Genomic DNA, 20,434 nt, shown 5'->3' on the forward strand with positions numbered 1-20,434 from the left:
ACAACACATGGCAGGTTCCTATTGAATCAATAGGGATTCTGTAGACAGAAAGCTGGAGTGATCCAGCCCTTAACTCCTTTTCCAATCTGTATCTACCACTGTACTTGGCTTTACTTATGGATGTGTGTGATAGAAAGAGTGTTTACAAAAAATATATAATTTTTTCTTTAGAAATACCTATTTCTGTTAAATAGTAAATTAAGTTTACACCTCCGAAATTGGTATGTTTTTACTATTAGAACCTATTAGAGTGAAAAAGGATACTGACGAGACAGAGAATTGGAATGAAAATGATAAGTCACATTTGAATAAAGAAAATGCCCGAACATGCTTACTGTGGAAACAAGACATATTATTTGCTATCATTTATGATATGTGAGTGGAACATACTAGGTGTATGAGTTGGTGTATATGCAATATGTATAAAATAAAATATGAAAATAGTGTTAATGAAATATTAGAAGTGTTCTATTTGCTTAAGTATAGGTAAGAAAAAGTTGCAACATCTCAAAAACAAAAATATGACATAGCATGCGGTCACAACAGCAAGCACAAAAAGAAAAATCTTGTTAAAATATACATATATATGCATATTATGCAAATATATCTTACATCAACATACAATGTTATAAGAACGATTGATCATGTGAATGCATGTTTAATAAAGAATACAGCTTGATGGTTTCATGTTGAATTAGCATATAACCTGAGAGGTCTTTACACTTTCATTCGAATCTATAGCAGATGCAGAACACATTGGCAGTAGTTGAATTCTAAATTACACTAAAAATGTGCTTGTTTTTTGAATGAAGTATTAGCTGGAACCAGTCCAAGTGAAAAAATTACACTATACATTTTAGTACTTACAAAAAATTCCTTTCATTGCTGATAGATATTTAACATGGATGTTTGGAAACATTATGAACATGAGTTTCTCCAGAACACAAAACACCACTCATCCTATGATTAGGCTTACTTACTGCAGAAGAGAAAGCAAGCGATCACTGAAAATTGACAGGAAAAAAAATCTATTAAAACCTATAAAAACAAGAATTGCTCCCAAGGAAACTTAATTGGACTTGACAAAAGTAACACTAATGATATACAATACAAATGAAATTTTAACCTTACCAATATAATGGTTTACGTTCAACGTGTAAATCAGCTTTTATGAACATAATGTTTATGAATACTGACTTGATATATGATTACAACTGTGTGAAAATTTCTATGGTGATCAAAGTGATATACAATACTCAATTTTCCCAAGCCTTACCGTTCTGAGGACAGCTGTCGTTCATTTTAAAAAAGTTCTTTTGATGTGCATTCTATATTTAAGTATCCATAATCTCAGAATGTATATATACATGTGTGTGCGCGTGTGCATGTGAATATATATATATAATACACTTCTGTGCACATCTATATATATGCACACGTCACAATACATGTATACACACATACATGTGCATTTTATATATAATAAAAGTTCATATCATACATATCTATAAATTTGACAGGCAGAGCAATATTTCACGTATTTTTACTGAAGTCTTTTAGAAAAGTACAGTCACTCAGTTAACATAATATAACCAATAAATTAAGTTGAAAAGAGAAAATGTGAATGGAAACACCACCCGAGACCATCTGTCTATGGCATTCACATCCGTTAGATCAGGGATTTTTATTTTTAGCTGTGAAGACCTCCTCCGTAAATGGCTCTTCTTGCTGTGGGGCACTGTTCTGTCCATTGTACGCCTTCCAAAACTTTCCCTGTGTGAGCTTTGCTTTCTGTACTGGATTCCTGAGTTGTCAAAGGATATTGTTGAATTCCTAGCATCAGTAATGCTGGTTGTTACCTCATTACTTGCCACTTCATTGTGAATTTCCAGAGATGTTAGCAAAATGTTTCCATGGGCATCCACCTTGTTTAGAAAAGGAAAGTCACATTAATAGGAATTCAAACTCATTTTCATATAAACAAAACTGGAGTTTGTACTGTATTCCAACAAAACATGTTCGTGAGTTTAAGCACATGGATAGAACAATTAAGAATCAAATTAATGGTACTCTTCATATACTTAAATTAGGCACATGCTTTAGTGTTTTCCTGGTCTTAAAAATAGCATATGACATACAATTTCACCTTACCATCTTGAAACACATTTTTTCCCCACTAGAAATGCTCCATTTTAGAGGATTAGGTGTAGTTCAGTAATTTATCTGAGTTGCTGGGTGCAGGTGGAGGAGCATGCTGATAGCTTTTCCACAATAGGAAAGTAAATAAAACTAGGATAGCAGTTCCATTCCAGATTTTCTGCCATCACAAAAACTAGATGAAAGGAACAACTCTGTCTTGATTACTAAGGAAATTCTGAATGCTTTACATTTTGGAAACACAATGGACTTTACCACTTTTCTGTTACACTCTCCATTCCAAAGTCCTTTACACAGATTGGCAATCATGACAATATATATGTTTCTCTTTGGATGAGAAACCGCAAAGTAGCAGTGAAAGGGATTCAGGAATGGAAATCAGTAGATGGGGATACACATCTCATAGAGTTGGAAGGGTGATCATAGAGTCCAGTGCCCTGCCCTCTTGGCAGGACCAAGAACCATGCCTGATGGATCTTTTTTTGATCTATTTTCTCTGGACTCCCTAAATGGCCTCCTCAAGGATTAAGCTCACAACTGGGGCTATCCCATCCCCGCTTACTCTCCTTTGAGCCTGGGCTGAGTTAATGATGAACACGGCATTGGAGTGCAGGATGCTGTTTGGAAGGTTCTGATCGTTTAAGGTCATTAAAGATCCTAGGACAAAGTCTCTGTTAAACTTCAATGCAGTGGAAATGGTGGGAGCATCTGAAAGCCAGTTGTGGTTCCTTGTTTCCATGCATCCCTGCCCTAGTGGCCGTTACAGTTGCTGGGAAATGCCATTGGCTTTACATTCCTGATTGTCCTTACATCACTGAAGCACAATGGATTCCATTCTGTCACATCCCTCCACACACCCAGTCAGTGGCTGGTGCAGGAGTCAGTCCAATCTTCCATTAACTTGTTGCCAGGAGAATACTCCTCTGGATATAAAGAATGTTCTGTGGACCATTTAAATCCACTTTTTCAGGGCCTCCATGACAACTTGCCTAAGAATATTTCATCAACTGGCATTCAGGCTAATTTCCAGTTCTGTTTATTACATTTATGCATCTAAAATTCATTCTGCAATTTCAACAAAAATTATTTTTACTCTCCAACCTAAACTGTTGTGTAATCTTTCTTTGTGCAACTAAACATCTGCAAACCAGACGCTGTACTTCAGTGATGGATGGAGTGATCCCTTTGCTATAAGGGATATGCTGAAGCTATAATGGTCATTTGATAAGTACTTTGGAAGAATTATTGTATGTGTTACAAATGTCGGTATATAAGTGTCATACTATAATAGGCATATTGTGTTTACTTTCATTGTTGTTAAAAATTCTTGTATGATGGATGCTTCTTTCATGAGGAGCAGATGCAACAGTCTAGTTTTGTCATGGAAAAGAACTGAGACATGGTTGCACTAATGTTTTGTGATGCTGCATGCAAACTGCATAAGAATATGTAATGGCCAGAGTGAAAATTGGGAAAATAAAAGAACAAGCAATTATAGTGATGGATACCTAGAAATAAAAATATACAAACTAAACTGAAGTCATGGAGTTAAACGTGAGGGCAAAGAAGAGCCATTTATTCACCACCCTAACAATTTGGATCTGTTGTTTGTAGGAGTACATGTAGCTGAGGCTTGCAAAAACAAATGTGCGGTAGCTAAGTCTAAGCATGGTTCATAGAATGAGGCAGTCAGCAGGAAAAGTGAAAGACACTCAGAAGAGTTGTAAAGTACAACTAACTCTTTTGTATACCATTGTACATATGTAGAGCAACGAAGGGTCCTGTGGCACCTTATAGACTAACAGAAAAGTTTAGAGCATGAGCTTTCGTGAGTTAACTCACTTCTTCAGATGCTGCATCTGAAGAAGTGAGTTAACTCACGAAAGCTCATGCTCTAAACTTTTCTGTTAGTCTATAAGGTGCCACAGGACCCTTCGTTGCTCTACAGATCCAGACTAACACGGCTACCCCTCTGATACATTGTACATATGGTAGTCTCAGAAAATAATTGATCCACATTGATCTTTCCAAACTGTAAACAGCACTTCATATATCATTTTTGCAGAATCTCTCTCAGATTTGTCCCTTCTTTACTAGGGAAGTCTGAGCCGCAGCCTGGATTATTCTATTCACTTCCCAAAATCCACAAACCTGGAAACCCTGGACGCCCTATCATTTCAGGTACTGGCACCCTTACCACCAGACTATCCAGTTACGTGGACTCCCTCCTCAAACCCTATGCCACCAACGCTCCCAGCTATATCCGAGATACCACCAACTTCCCGAGGAAATTACAACACATCGGAAAAGTTCCTGATAACGCCATCCTTGCTACAATGGATGTAGAGGCTCTGTACACTAATATTCCACATAAAGACGGATTACAAGCAATCATGAACACCATCCCTGATGCCACCACAGCCAATCTGGTGTCTGACCTCTGTAACTTTGTTCTCACACACAATCATTTCCATTTTGGGGACAATTTATATCTCCAGATTAGTGGAACTGCTATGGGCACCCGCATGGCCCCACAATATGCTAATATATTTACGGCTGACCTGGAACAACGATTCCTCAGCTCTCGTCCCCTATTACCGCTCCTCTACTTCAGGTACATTGATGACATCTTTATGATTTCGACCCATGGTACAGAGGATCTAGAAGAATTCCACAGAGTCTTTAACAATCTACATCCCACCATCAACTTATGCCTCAATTACAACATGCAAGAGATACATTTCCTGGACACTACAGTACTAATCAAGGATGGCCTGATCAGTACCACACTGTACCGAAAACCTACTGATCGCTATACTTATCTATACCCTTCTAGTTTCCATCCTGCACATGTGACTAGATCCATTGTTTACAGTCAAGCTCTTAGGTATAATCGCATTTGCTCTGATCCAACTGACAGAGACCAAAAACTACAAGAACTTTACCAAATATTCATAAACCTGAATTACCCACCAGGAGAAGTAAAAAAACAAATCGACAGGGCCAGACGCATACCCAGAAACCAGCTACTCCAAGATCGGCCCAAAAAAGCCAAGAACAGAACACCACTGGTCATCACCTACAGCCCCCAACTCAGACCACTGCAACAAATTATTAAAGACCTACAACCTATTCTTAATCAGGATGCTACACTCCAGAAGACCCTGGGTGACATGCCTGTTCTCTCCTACAGACAACCTCCCAACCTCATGAGGATCCTTACTAACAGCCACAGTCTATACCCCAGGAACACCAGTCCTGGAACCTTCCCTGCAACAAAGCCCACTGCCAGCTTTGTCCACATATCTTCTCTGGAAATACCATCACTGGACCTAACCAGGTTACTCACAGAATCACGGGCACTTTCTCATGCTCCTCTACTAACATCATATATGCCATCATGTGCCAACAATGCCCAGATGCTTTGTATATTGGACAGACTTCTAACTCCCTTAGACAAAGGGTCAATGGGCACAAAACAGACATCAAAACACTCCAGATCCACAAACCAGTTAGTCAACATTTTAATGGAATGGGCCATTCTGTCAATGACCTCAAGGTATGTGTGTTACTGAAGAGACATTATCGCTTGGTTTTAGAAAGAGAAGTGGATGAACTGACATTTATATTCAAATTCAGCACATTAACACATGGTTTAAATCGTGATGGGAACTTTCTGAGTCACTATAGGGGCTCGTCTGCATACTTGACTCAATCTAATTCTTGATCTTCCCCCCCCACCCCTCCACTCTCTGATTTGCTCACCTTGATTATCTCTTTCTGATTTGTCCTCCTTGCTTACTGTTTTTGGTTCTCTATGTCTTAAATATTGAGTCTGTTCTGGTCTGGCCATGGTCTGAAGAAGTGGGTCTGTCCCACGAAAGCTCACCTAATAAACTATTTTGCTAGTCTTTAAAGTGCTACTTGACTGCTTTTTGTTTTGATAGTGTATAGACTAGCACGGCTTACTCTCTGTATCTATTTGATATGTTTCAGTAACTGTTGTTTTCCTAGCTCACTGCTTTGATGGTGTCATCCCCTTCTTTGCACCTTTCCCCTGGCTATGCTCCTCCACCACATCAAACAAAAATTACTCATCTGCAACACCTTCATGGCCTATCCCCACCCTAAACACGATCTTTTAGAAACTAATGAGATGGAACTCCTGCCTTTGCTTTGCCTTCATTCACTTATTAAAATGTCAAATTTTCTCTCCCATGCTGTCACATAAGCACTGGAGAAGATCCCTATAGATAGTCACAGACCACTTCCTTGTCCTCCTTTAAAGTTTCCTTTGCTATGATTCTTACAAAAAACAAACAAAAAAAAAAAACAAAACACCACTGGACAAAGTACATGATAACAGCACTCTGAGCTTCTCCTATTTCTGTCTGATGTATTGCCATGCTGTCTCTTGCCTGATACTTTGGTTGTAAGCGCCTCACGGCAGGAACTATTTTTTTGTGATGTGTTTGTGTAGCGTATAGAAGAACAATGGGCTCCAAACCTAAGATTACGGTTCATAAGCTTGGCCATAATACAAATTATTATTATTAATAATAAACAAACAAATACATAAATACCATTAGGATTCACTGCTTATATATCCAACCTAAAAATGATCACAAAACCTAAATTATTCACATGAAAAACAAACTCTTTGTTAATTTGAAAAAAAAAGTTACATAAAGTTGCTCACCTTTATATACTATAGTCTATATCTAGCTGATGCGCCAGATAAAACTATTTAGAGGTCACAAGTTTGAAAATTTCTCTGAAAGTTAGTGGACTGAGACACCTACATGACAACAGGCAAAAGAAACAGGCTGGTAGACAGAAATTCCTGAAGTCTAATCCTAGCTTTTCTACTGATTCCTTCTGGGGCTTTGAGCAAATTACTTAAACTCTCTGCAAAACAAGAACAACGCAGTAATATTTCTTGACTGAGATGATAAGGACATTGTAAAAAATGAATGGATGCAAAGTGTTAAATTTCATTTGTAACTAATGTGCTAAGTAAGTTTAAAAAGACTCAAAAACTTTGGCAAATGTACACTGCCTTTATTGTCTATTCTCAAAGAATTAGAAAAACTATATTGCTAATGGAAGGGTACTATATGGGGAATGATTCATGAATGCCCATAATTCTACTATTTGGGCAAGATGCTCTGCTGGTGGAAATTCATGTAACTTACTGCCTCCAGTGAAGCTCTGAAGATTTACACTGGCTAAGGATTTGGCTCTTTCCTTATTATGGTAAATTCACTTTCACTAGGTTCATGGAACAATTCTTCCATCAGTTTTGCACTGTCTTCACTTAGGGTTAGGTTGGCTTAACTATGTCACTCCTGGGTATGAATTTCTCACATCCCTGTGAGTGATGAAGATTTCACTTGAGAGTGTAGTTCTGGTTTAAGAAGAACCATCAACTGCTCTTTCTGGCAGTCCAAAGCAGTCACATTCCAAGTAATTAATTCTCTGCTGATTCATCAATGCCTAAATATGCGCATTTTTAACATCTTATTTCAGAATCGATTTTACCCAACCCCCATCTTCCCCTTCTCTGAGGGATAAGAATTCTCTGTCCTTGTGTAAAGTGATGGGTTCTTATGTTATTCTGCTTAGAGACTGAGATGGAGGAAAAATCAGGAAGCACCATACATATTCAAACAGAGAATAAATTTTGAAGGCTTTTTATTTCTAAATTACGCAGCCTACATTTTTGAAACTTTAACCAAAAAAACAAAAGTCTAACACAAAGCTTAAAAACAATCTGCTCTACTCAGCACTGATTCAGGCCTCATCTGGGGAAATATGGCCATTTCTGGGCACCACACTCTGGGGAAAATTTGGAGAAATAGCAGGAAGTACAGAAGAGAGTAACAAAATATATTAAAGGCCTAGAAAACATGACTTACAAGAGAAACAAATAAAGTACAAGAAAAAAGGGGTTGTTTGGTTTGGAGAAGAGACGACTAAGGAGCGGGGAAGCTGATAACAGGCACCAGCTATATGCTGATGCTGGCAGTTGAGGTACCAGCTTACACCAAGGCTCAGGCCTCAATGAACACTGACAAATGCATAGCTAGACACCAGTCTGACTCGCTGATGTGTTAGTATAATTTAAAAAAAAATTAGTGTTTTAAGAATATGCTTAGTGTTTACACAGTCTGGAATGCTTGTGGGATGATGCATGTATTAACCCTACCCTACAGAGATCATCGAGTTCAGTCCCCTACCCTCTTGGCAGGACCAAGCACCATCCCTGATATATTTTTTTTAAATCTATTTGTCCCAGTCCCCTAAGTGGCCTCCTCAAAGACTGAACTCACAACTCTGGGTTTAAGCAAAAAAGGTTTGGTCTGAAACTCTCACCACACACTTCAGTGCATGCACAATGCTGGATTCCTACAAAAGATGCTGTTTTCTGTCCATCAGGAAGGACTACTGAGTTGAAATCGGCCACTATGGAACAAAAACTTTGATAATTGTTCATCCTCCACACACAATTAGGTTACATGCCAAAGTTCACACCATCACATGAATTCTAGGGAACGGGAGGGAAACACTGAACAGAAGGAATTAGAGTTACTGTTTACACTGTAAAAGTGATCCCTAAACATAAGCAAGAAATCCGCAGGCCTATCCTAGCTTAGTCCTAATGGACATATAAAGCTGGTGTAACCCATGTACTTAACAGGGAGATGATACTTTACGAGACCCATAGGGGGATGTAGGAATGAATTTTGTCTGGGTCATTGTTGCTAATCAGATTAGCACTTCACACTCAGAAACTTCTGGAACTGGATGTAGTAGTTTGGGGTCTGCTTCTATAGGTTCTGTCTCTGTTCATGGCAAGGAGTCAGTGTAGCTCCTTTTTCTCAGGGCCACATGCCCTGTGTGAGCTGGAAGAAGCTGAGTTCAGGAGCAGAAGGCAGGGTGGTGTTCTAACTCTGAAGCAGGGTGATGACATTGTTAACCCTCTAACAGGGAAAAGCAAAGCAATTATCTTAGGAATGAAGCTGAGCATCTTGAAAACGTGTGTATTCAGCAGCATGGTGTACAGATGTGAGACATGGGTGATAACGAAAGATTCGAAAAGAAGAAGATTAGCTTTCGAGAGGAGTTGTTATAGAAGGATTCTGAGAATAGGATGGATGCAGAAGGTCACCAGTGAGGAATTATACAGAAATACACAGCCGAAAGAGAACCTGCTGCAGAAGGTTATAAATCTATTTGGGCAGATTTGCAGAATGAATGACAAACAAAAAATCAAGACTCTAGTATTCAGCAAAATGGACAGTTCGAATAAGAGAGGCAGACCCCACAAAGAATGGATAGATGATATAGTAGATTGGTGCGGAGTCAGTCTACAGAACTAAGCCACTCTGCACTGGACAGGGAGAGATGGAAGAAAATAGTGAGAGAGGCATCAGACACCAACAGGTGCCGAGCCCATAGTTATTAATGATGATGATGAGTGCAGAAAAGCATTATTCAAAGGAAACAAAACTGCATAGCAAAACTGAAACTGAATAGACGGATACAACTTAAAGCAGAACATGATCAGGTGACATCCCCCCACATGACTCACTCCAACTATATGACCCTAAAAATAATACAGAATGGGTCTAATTATGCAATATTGGTAATCAGTTTCTAAGAGACTATATTTTTACAAATACCTAAATTTAGGTTACTTATCCTTTTGTGCGCATGTTTCTATAAATACAGGAATGTGACTTTTTTTTAAAACTTTTGTGCCACAAATACCTGAGACAGCACAAATAGTTCATCTAAAGATATAATTTTTGTTGTGTGGTTATTTTATTATTTGGGTGACTTGCCTTCAAAAGGTTAGCCAGTCTACCAAGGTTTCAAGATAGGTTTCTTTTCATTCCTAAATTTGTACTACTGCAAAATAGACCACATGAGTAAAAAAACACCTGATGTTGTTCTCTAGTAAGCACAACTTAGAGCAGAACAAAGACCCCTGGCCATGGTGGAGTTCACCCTGCTGCTGAATGACTCTGTGCCTGGGCAGGAGCCACTGAGCAGTGGAGTGGCCACTCACGTGGCTGAGGATTTGTCTATCTCCTTGTAGCCCTGTCTGGGAGGTCTCTGCCTTGCCTCACCTGGACCACAGCCTTCCATGGACCTGTAGGTATCAGGTGTCACTGGCCATGTGGAAGTACAGGGAATTCTGTAGCATACAGGTGCCAAAGGGGTGATGGAGAGGGGCCATGTGAATGAGGTTGCAGGGGTTTCTCGGTGCTGCCACAGGGTCAGTGACACATAATCCCAGCAGGCGCAAGGAACTGAGGCTGCCTTTGAGCTGATTGTTACCAATATCCTGTCATCCAATTCAGGGTCACAGGTGAAATGCATCTCTACCAACATATATTGAGTTAACTAGAACCTGGCTAAGCTTACTTAAAACATTCTTCTGGAAGAGGTCTCATGGGATATGAAACTTTGAGTTAGTAGTAAAGCAAAAAATAAATGACATCATTTACAAAGAAGATGGAGATGTGCTCAGCTAGCTCAGTAAAACAAGTGACCACATGCAATTGCTTTACTTGTCTACTGTCTTTTAATCCACAAATAATTTGCTGTTGAGGATCACTATGATTTCATGCTTGAATTGTTCTGTGTTTCTTGTCCACCTGTTCCCAAAGAGCAGCTCTTTATTGATATGCATTAAAATTGCTCATACACATTTGGAAGATAGCACAAAATGTACGTTTTTTTTCTATTAATGTTCTACCTTTTGTTTTGAAATGTCAAAAGTAATTTGACACAAGTATGATGCGGCATGAATTTCCTTCTGTAGGCTACAAAATTAATAAACTTGCTTAGATTTATTAAAGGAGGTAATGAAGGTGTGAATAATATCAGAATGATCATATTTCCTCAGCGATTGTCTCTTCTTAATTATTTACACTTGTAGGATTTTCATAGTTACACCAGTCATCACATTATGAACAAGCCTAGGATTTTAAACTCATAATGGCTACGTCTACACGTGCCCCACACTTCAAAATGGCCATGCAAATGGCCATTTCGAAGTTTACTAATGAAGCGCTGAAATGCATATTCAGCGCTTTATTAGCATGCGGGCGGCAGCAGCGCTTCGAAATTGATGCACCTTGCCGCCGCGCAGCGCGTCCAGACGGGACTCCTTTTCGAAAGGGCCCCACCTATTTCGAAGTCCCCTTATTCCCATGAGCTCATGGGAATAAGGGGACTTCGAAGTAGGCAGCATCCTTTCGAAAAGGAGCCCCATCTGGACGCGCCGCACGGCGGCAAGGCGCGTCAATTTCGAAGCGCTGCTGCCGCCCACATGCTAATAAAGCGCTGAATATGCATTTCAGCGCTTCATTAGTAAACTTCGAAATGGCCATTTGCATGGCCATTTCGAAGTTTGGGGCACGTGTAGACACGGCCAATAGGCCCCATCTCTGTAATTAAAGCTTCTACTTGGCTGAGTAATAATTACAAGAAGCATAATTTGTGTGCTTGGAGGTCAATGCTACATTCTTGTGAAAGATAATACGAATGGTAGATTTTTAGGGTCTCAAAGTTGGGGACCATCTTTTACAACTGAAATTTTCAAGTGAACTGGAAGTGCAAGGAATCGAAGGTTGCATCTACACTATGAGTTAAAATCGATGTTCTTATCATAGATTTATAAATGTTGGCTTTTATCAATTCAATTTTGAGCATCCTCAGATTCCCACATACCCCTCATGAAATCGACTTATTGCTGCCACAAAGAAGTAGTTTAAATCGAGTGAGGCAGCAATGCATTGTGGGAATTCATTCCACAGTTCCTTGAGCCCTGTAGCATTCTGGCTATTTTCACTGGTGCAGCATGATAAAAAAATGCTCCACAAGTAGATGTGGGTAGCTGGCAACATCTTCCCACATTTCATTCCCCTCTTTCCCTGGCCATGTTAAACAAACATGCCTTTTTTCCAGACGGGGTCTGGCTTGCCTTTATAAGAGATGTGTTTTTATAACTGAGGGGTTTCCCAACAGACAGGTTTTTGAAATGGGATGCAAAAGCCCTGGATCTTTGCAGGCTTGGATCTGGATTTAGACCTCATGGCAAAGAAGACCCTCAGAACAAGAATTTGTTTAAGTAGACATGGGTGCTACACTGAAACTGCAATGAATCGTTGAAACAGTTATGGATCACAGAGGCTAAAAGACCCCAGACTATAGCCAGCCCCAAAAATTTTGTCCGCTGAGAGGGACTTCCTCTGGGTGGCAAAAAGACCTGCCAAAGAGACCCTTAGAATAAGAATATTCCTTGCTGCAAGCCTTACTTCAGGAACTGTGGTAATTGTATAATTCATACATTGCCTTTATTGAAACAGTTATGACTAGGGGCACTTAAAAGACCCCTATCTACAGCCAGATCCCAAAAATCATGACAGCTGAGGGAGACTTCCCCTGGGTGGCTAAAAGACCCCTGACTATAGCCAACCCCTTGTCCTTTGGCTAAAGCCCATCCTAAAATGTCCTTTGAGAGGACAGCCACTCTAGTGACAAAGTACTCTCTTCTCTTGACCAAAAATCATGACTGACCAGGGAGACCTCCCCAGCCAGCTACAGGACCATCTTGTGCAGCATGTCCTTTTATTATTTCAGGGTCAAGCCATGTAAAGAGGCTGGGCAAGGAAAGTGCCAGACTGCACAGCACCTCCAGGGGAAGGGAGGGAAGGGGACACGCGGGTCAGGACAAAATGTATGTGGCTGAAAAGAAGTTTCTTCTCCAAACACAACGCCCACCCACAGACTAGCTGCCATGTGATGCATGCGAAGGAAAGTTCCAGAATGCGTGGCGCCTCTGGGGGAGGGAAGGGAAGGGATGTGGGCGGCCAGAACAACATGTAAATGACTAAAAAGAAGTTTCTTGTCCTACCAGACAAGCACTACCCCCACCCACAGCCGAGCTGCCACATGGTACAGAGGTGCAGCAGCTGGCACCAAGCAGCACAGAACAAAAAGGCAGCTAGCAGGCGTATACACAGAATCACAGAGCCCACAGCCATGCTACAAGCAAAGAAAAAGAAAGATTTTTCAGCCTTTCATAACCCCTCAGCCACGGGGTTGCAGGTACCAAATTGCAGCAGTCATCCTGTTGCCTAATTCCCCCGCACCACAGAGCAGTGGAGATGGAAGAGCGAGGGTGGAGAACTATGAGTCGTTGTGGGGCACATATGGAACATGTCTGTAGGCTAATGAATTCGATTTAAAGACATGGCGCTTCCCACTTCCCTTCAAGCGGGATTTTAAATTCGAAACGAACCCTACATCCATCAGGTTACTACAATATTATGATATAATATTACGTCAATTTTAGTGCACCATAAATAGAGCTAATGGAATTTATAGTGAGGACAGGAACTTGGAAAAATCAGGCTAAATGTATTAAAATCGATATTATCTTGTAGTGTAGACATAGCCGAAAACTTTGCCAAAGAAATGCAGCAGTACAATACACAAACAGTGGAGAACGCTTCTGACACGTGGCAATACACCAAATGGTAAAAGAAAACTCAAAACAACAGCCTCTATTGCACACTGCAAGCTAAGACCTTGTTTAATAGAAAGCTGAAAAAATTCTCATTAATTTGATACGTTATTTAATGGAAGTATCTCTGGTGTACTGAAGACTACATTGGAACTGCAAGCCATCATTTTAAGTGAGTGTGTGAGGGGTTAGTTATAGGATGTTGCTTGCAATCAGGGGCCCCTGTAATGAAGCACGGATCTGGAAGCAATCAGTTTGGAAAGAGACAGCTTAAATCACAGAAGAGTGAAGTTGCTCTTTGCGGTCATGGGTGCAGCCTCTCTCTCTGAGGTTCTTGTTTGCAATTGTTCTGAATTCAAAGAAACAAACTAGCTTTACACTGCAATCTCAAATAGTAACAGAGAGGTAGCTGTGTTAGTCTGTACTCCAACAAAACAAAGCAGCAGCAATTTAGCACTTTAAAGACTAACAAAATGATTTATTCAGTAATGAGCTTTTGTGGGACAAAGTGGGTCTGCCCCACGAAAGCTCATCACCAAATAAATCATTTTGTTAGTCTTTAAAGTTCTACATTTCTGCTGTTTTGTTTTACTGCACTCTCAAGCATTTGTGTGTCTTCATCTAACTTCTCTCTGTATATGCAGTGAACATAAGAGTATCACATATTATATCGGGTCAGATCCACACGGACCAAAAAAGAGAAATTGTTCTTGGCCAAAATTTGTTTTTTATTGGTTGTTCCAACAATTGACTTATACAGTTATCAGAAGTAGTTTACTTACAATTCTGATCAACTGCACGATTTTCACATGTAGAATGGTACGATCTCCATGATAATGTAACCCTAACAGAATGGGTCAGCAGAACCATTATAATGCCTGTATTGCTCCGTGAGATACTGTGCTGAGACCTTCACACTAAATAGGACCAAGATAACAAAGATAATATTTTAATTGAATGTATGCCTCAGATGTGATTGGCAGGGATGCTTGAGCTGGGGGAGGCTAGCAGAGTGTTTGCTATCAGGATTACAGGTTACTGGAACACACTGCACCTTTTATCTGAAATAGCCTGGATGTGTGAGCTTCTGGGTAGGGCCTGGATTTGAGGAGGAGCTTCTGGGTAGACTAAAAGCAACGTCTCGCTGAAAGGATTTTTGGAAAGGGATAAAGGTATGTCTCCCTGTAGCCAGACAAAGTCTCCCCCTTACAAGCCAGCTTGCTCGCTGCCCCCCGCCCCCACTGAGAAGCACACAGGGCACGGAAACGGCTGCTGACAGCACAGTCTTTGATGCCCTCATTGAGGCCCAGATGTGCTAGCTTATCGTGACCCTAAGAAACAGAAAGTACAGATAAAAGGCTAACAGGCCAAACTGTCAACAAGGCGGGGGGCGGGGGGGACCCTCAGGAAATCACCCCAGATGGCATTGATGAATTTGATGACCACACAACCATCCCAGAAGGGGAAATCTCCGCCCCCGCAAAAAGAACGTCCTGTACTCTCAAATTGCTTATCTCCTGTCTTACAAGTGCAAATTAAGTAAGAAATGCCCTTGTAACAAACTGGCGTCACAAAGACAGACCAGTATAATCTGGCACCTTAGATAAGAAAGAGAATACGTAACCCAAAAAGGGGTATAAAAGGTGGGTCCAGCAGAACTCTAACTTTGAGTGCATTCCACCAACTACCTGCTGGTCGGGTCAGGTGATTGCCTCCCGAGGTCCACAACTGGGGACGCCCAACCTCGTATTCGTCTTTCCGCGGAATTGAGTGACTGATCCGGCTTGGCTATGCTGGTATCGAGAGATGCAGAGAGGGTAAGATATACCCATGCTAGGTCTCCATTTTTTTTTGTGCACAGCTAAAGAATTAGAGCTCTGTAACTAGACGTCGTTGTATCAAGATATCATTGTGTTAGATGGTAACAGATATCTTTGTATTGGATTGTAATGTAACTTGTTAACACCTGTACTTTGCTTGCATATAAGAAGTAGACACTAGCCTTTTGTAACCACACGCTTATAACTGTAGCTTAATAAACTTGTAACCAGTTAAGATCTAAGCCTGACCCTGTTATCCTTTTGTCACTACAACACAGCCGGCACAACAAAAGAACTGTAACCGTTTGGTTACTACAGCCTGGCCGTGGGTGAGAGTGCTAGCAGCTCCCTGCTCTAACGGTAAAAAACTGGGTTGCTTAGGACCCAGGGGAATCCATCAGCCTGTCTTGGCTGCTTGCAGCGAGGAGCTCCCTGCTCTTGCAGTTTTAAACTCGGATGATAACAAGGGCATAGTTGGTACCTTACCGCACATTACCCGGCCACCGGCTAACACTCCCACAATAGTGAAGGACTAGACAAGGGTTTTATTTTATGTGGTGGGTTGGCAGAGTTCATTCCAAGTGATTATTTTAACATTTTGTTGTAATAGTCATTATACAGGTGTTTGGAAATTTTCCAGTGAAAATGTCTGTCAAGAAAAATACGTAGCTCCTGCAAAAACTGAAATTTTCTGCAGGGGAAAAAATAGTATTCCCTTTTTATTATTTTCAAGCAGGAAAATTTAAAAGAAGTGCTTAATTCAGGTCAAGTTGATCTGAATCAAAAAGATTTTTGTTCATGCCTTGGGATTGAAATGGTTGTTTTAAGTCAGTTTGACATTCAGCTTTGTTTTCCTGAGCTCTGAGTTGTCAGGGGCTCTAGTTCAGGTAATTCCATTCTCCCCTGTGGCTTCTTGCCAGTACTACATCTCAGATGATACAGAGGGGTCTTTCAGGTCAACCCACTCTGGGGAATTATGGGAGACCCATCATCTCCAATAATTGTCAAAAATTTCATCCAGCTGTGGAATCTAGTGCATAGATACAAGGGAGGTCATGAAGCACCTGAACTGTAGCTCCCAAGAACTTATGTGGACACTAGTCAAAGCTGTACTGATCTGAAGGCAAAATATTTTGGCATTTCTGGACAAAATTTGTTAGAACTTTCCATTCCATGAAAAGTTTTTTGTCCCAATTCTGAATGAAAGCAAATGCTGAAATATCAGAATATCTTTCAAGATGCAAATTCCAGTTTGCAGCCAGTTCTAACTATGTTTTAAGTTGCCTAGTGCCTTGTGCAGGCACTTTTCATTACTATTATTCAAATATAAATAAATGTCAACAGCAGTTTGACACCTTTCCATTAGCAGTGAAGTACACACAAAAAATAGCCTAGTCATTCACTTCTATCATTGAATAGTAAAAGAGAGATAGCTGTGCTAGTCTATATACTGTCAAAACAAAAAAGCAGTCCAGTAGCACTTTAAAGACTAACACAGTAATTTATTAGGTGATGAGCTTTCGTGGGACAGACCCACTTCTTCAGATCACAGCCATACCAGAACAACCTCAATATTTAATACACAGAGAAACGAAGATAGTAATCAAGGTTGACAAATCAGAAAAATATTATCAAAGTGAGCAAATCAGAAAGCACAGGGGCAGAAGGTGGGGAGGGGGAGTCAAGAATTAGATAAAGCCAAGTCTGCAAAAGAACCCCTATAAGGAGCTAGAAAATTCCCATCCTGGTTCAAACCACATGTTAATGTGTCGAATTTGAATATAAACAAGAGTTCAGCAGCCTCCCTTTCCAAACTGTTGTGAAAATTCCTCTTCAGTAAAACGCAAACTTTCAGGTAATTACCAGAATGGCCCACTCCATTGAAGTGCTGGCTGACAGGTTCAAGAATCAGGAGTGTTTTTATATCTGCTTTATGCCCATTAATTCTTTGTCTAAGAGAGTTTGAAGTCTGTCCAATATACAAAGCATCTGAGCGTTGTTGGCACAACGTTGGCATATATGATGTTAGTTGAAGAACATGAGAATGTGCCTGTGATTCTGTGAATAACCTGGTTAGGTCCAGTGATGGTATCTCCAGAATAGATATATGGACAAAGTTGGCAACGGGCCTTGTTGCAAAGAAAAGTTCCAGGATTGGTGTTCCTGCGGTTGTTGGTGAGAATCCTCGTAAGGTTGGGAGGTTGTCTGTAGGAGAGAACAGGCTTGTCAGCTAGGGCCTTCTGGAGTGTGGCATCCTGATTAAGGATAGGTTGTAGGTCTTTAATAATGCATTGCAGTGGTTTGAGTTGCGGGGTGTAGGTGATGACCAGTGGTGGTCTGTTCTTGGCTTTTTAGGGCCAATCTTGGAGTAGCTGGTCTCTGGGTATTTGTCTGGCCCTGTTGATTTGTTTTTTTTTTTTATTTCTCCTGGTGGGTAATTCAGATTTATGAATATTTGGTAAAGATCTTGTAGTTTTCGGTCTCTGTCAGTAGGATGAGAGCAAATGCGATTGCACCTAAGGGCTTGACTGTAAACAATGGATCTAGTTGTGTGTGCAGGATAAAAGCTAGAAACATGTAGGTAAGTATAGCGATCAGTGCGTTTCTGGTAGAGTATGGTACTGATCAGGCCATCCTTGATTTGTACTGTAGTGTCAGGAAATGTATCTCTTGCATGGAGTAGTCAAGGCATAAATTGATGTTGGGGTGCAGATTGTTAAAGTCTCTGTGGAATTCTTCTAGAGTCTCTATACCATGGGTAAGTAGAGGAGGGCTAATAGGGGATGAGAGCTGAGGAATCGTTGTTCCAGGTCAGCCATAAATATATTAGCATATTGCGGGGCCATGCAGGTGCCCATAGCAGTACCACTAATCTGGATGTATAAATTGTCCCCAAATCAAAAATAATTGTGGGTGAGAACAAAGTTACAGAGATCAGACACCAGATTGGCTGTGGTGACATCAGGGACGGTATTCCTGATTGCTTGTAATCCGTCTTTATGTAGAATATTAATGTACAGAGCCTCTGCATGCATGGTGGGTAAGGATGGTGTTGTCAGGAACTTTTCCGATGTTTTGTAATTTCCTCAGGAACTCAGTGGTATCTTGGAGATAGCTGGCAGTGTTGGTGGCATAGGTTTTGAGGAGGGAGTCCACATAACCGGATAGTCCGGTGGTAAGGGTGCCAATACCCGAAATGATAGGGAGTCCAGGGTTTCCAGGTTTGTGGATTTTGGGAAGTAAATAGAATAATCCAGGTTGGGGCTCAGATGGTGTGTCGGAGTGAATAAGGTCCCCAGTAGTAGCAGGGAGTTCCTTAAGTAGTTGTAATTTCTATTGGCATTCCAAAGTGGGATCAGCGGACAGAGGTCTGTGAAATTTTGTGTTGGAAAGTTGTCTGGCTGCCTTCTGTTCGTAGTCTGACTTATTTATGATGACAATAGCACGCCCTTTGTCAGCTGGTTTGATTATACTGTCTGGTTTATTCACAAACCTGTCAGCCAGAACTTTAATGGAGTGGGCCATTCTGTTAATGACCTGAAAATTTGCATTTTACTGAAAAGGAATTTTCACAACAGTTTGGAAAGAGAGGCTGCTGAACTCTCTTTTATATTCAAATTCTTCACATAAACATGTGGTTGAACCGGGATGGGAATTTTCTAGCTCATTATGGGGGCTCTTTTGCATACTTGGCTTTAGCTAATTCTTGACTCCCCCTCCCCACCTTCTGCCCCTCTGCTCTGTGATTTGCTCACCTTGATAATATTTTTCTGATTTGTCAACCTTGATTACTATTTTTGTTTCTCTGTGCCTTACATATTGAGTCTGTTCTGGTGTGGCTATGGTCTGAAGAAGTGGGTCTGTCCCACGAAAGCTCATCACCTAATAAATTATTTTGTTAGTCATTACAGTGGTATTGGACTGCTTTTTTGTTTTGATACTTTTATCATTGTGCAACTTACAGTGTTGATAAGTGGGGCATAGTGGGACAGAGTTGGAAATCTATTCTTCTTACCCATTGTTTGTCCTTTCTGCCCTTTACTCTCCCTACTATGTGGGAAAACTGTTAATGCTGGTCACTGGGAGAACCCTGTTATGTTTTGATTGGAGCTATTGCACTTTCTTTCTCTGTCTGCCACACATTGGCAGAGTTGAAATCGAAGCAAGAACTGCTGGGAGTGGAGCAGACTGGCAACAGCATGTTGCCAACATCACATGACTTAGTGACAGCATATCAGGAACACAGCTGAGCAACTGCCTAAAAGCAAGTCATTTTAGAGGCATGTCTGTGGCAGTGTGACGAACACGGAGATATCTATGTCACACGGTTTCAGATTTTCAAATGCAAGGCCTTCTGACATGATGCAACACCAACATGGCCATCATGAAATGTAGTTACTGACCCTGAACTACGAGACACTTTTCCAACTTGGAAGTCCTGTGGCACCTTATAGACTAACAGATTTTTGGAGCATAAGCTTTCGTGGGCAAAGACCCATTTCATCAGATGCATCTTCCAAGTTGGAAAAGTGTCTTGTAGTTCAGGGTCAGTAACTACATTTCAGATGCATCTGATGAAGTGGGTCTTTGCCCACGAAAGCTTATGCTCCAAAATATCTGTTAGTCTATAAGGTGCCACAGGACTTCTTGTTGTTCTCGAAGATACAGGCTAACAGGGCTACCTCTCTGATACTTTTCCAACTTAATCATCGAGAAGAGCCTCCAAAACCACTGGATTTTAGTATATAAAACTTTTCTAGCATTGAAAATATTCTTGATATGTGGTCAAATAGGACCATGAAACCATGCAAAGCTCTTTTCCAACATATCTAAAAGGAATATTTGCAATCAAGCCTTTTAGCTTGTATGCCAGATTTCAAGCCTATGAAATTTAAAAGCTGAGCTACAGTATAAG

The 20,434-nt window shown here is 40.7% G+C and overlaps 1 protein-coding gene across 2 annotated transcripts in view; it reads right to left on the bottom strand.

The window, feature by feature from the left end:
• Positions 1-1,574: 1,574 nt before the first annotated feature.
• Positions 1,575-20,434, bottom strand: part of GABRB3 (gamma-aminobutyric acid type A receptor subunit beta3) — a 318,628-nt gene continuing 299,768 nt past the window's right edge. For both annotated transcript variants that reach the window (XM_074983286.1, XM_074983287.1), the window contains one exon: positions 1,575-1,925. In XM_074983286.1, coding sequence (XP_074839387.1) covers positions 1,575-1,925 — 351 coding nt within the window. The remainder of the gene's footprint in view (positions 1,926-20,434) is intronic.

This window comes from Carettochelys insculpta, chromosome 1 (genome assembly GCF_033958435.1).
Source record: "Carettochelys insculpta isolate YL-2023 chromosome 1, ASM3395843v1, whole genome shotgun sequence".
Classification (NCBI taxonomy): domain Eukaryota; kingdom Metazoa; phylum Chordata; order Testudines; family Carettochelyidae; genus Carettochelys; species Carettochelys insculpta.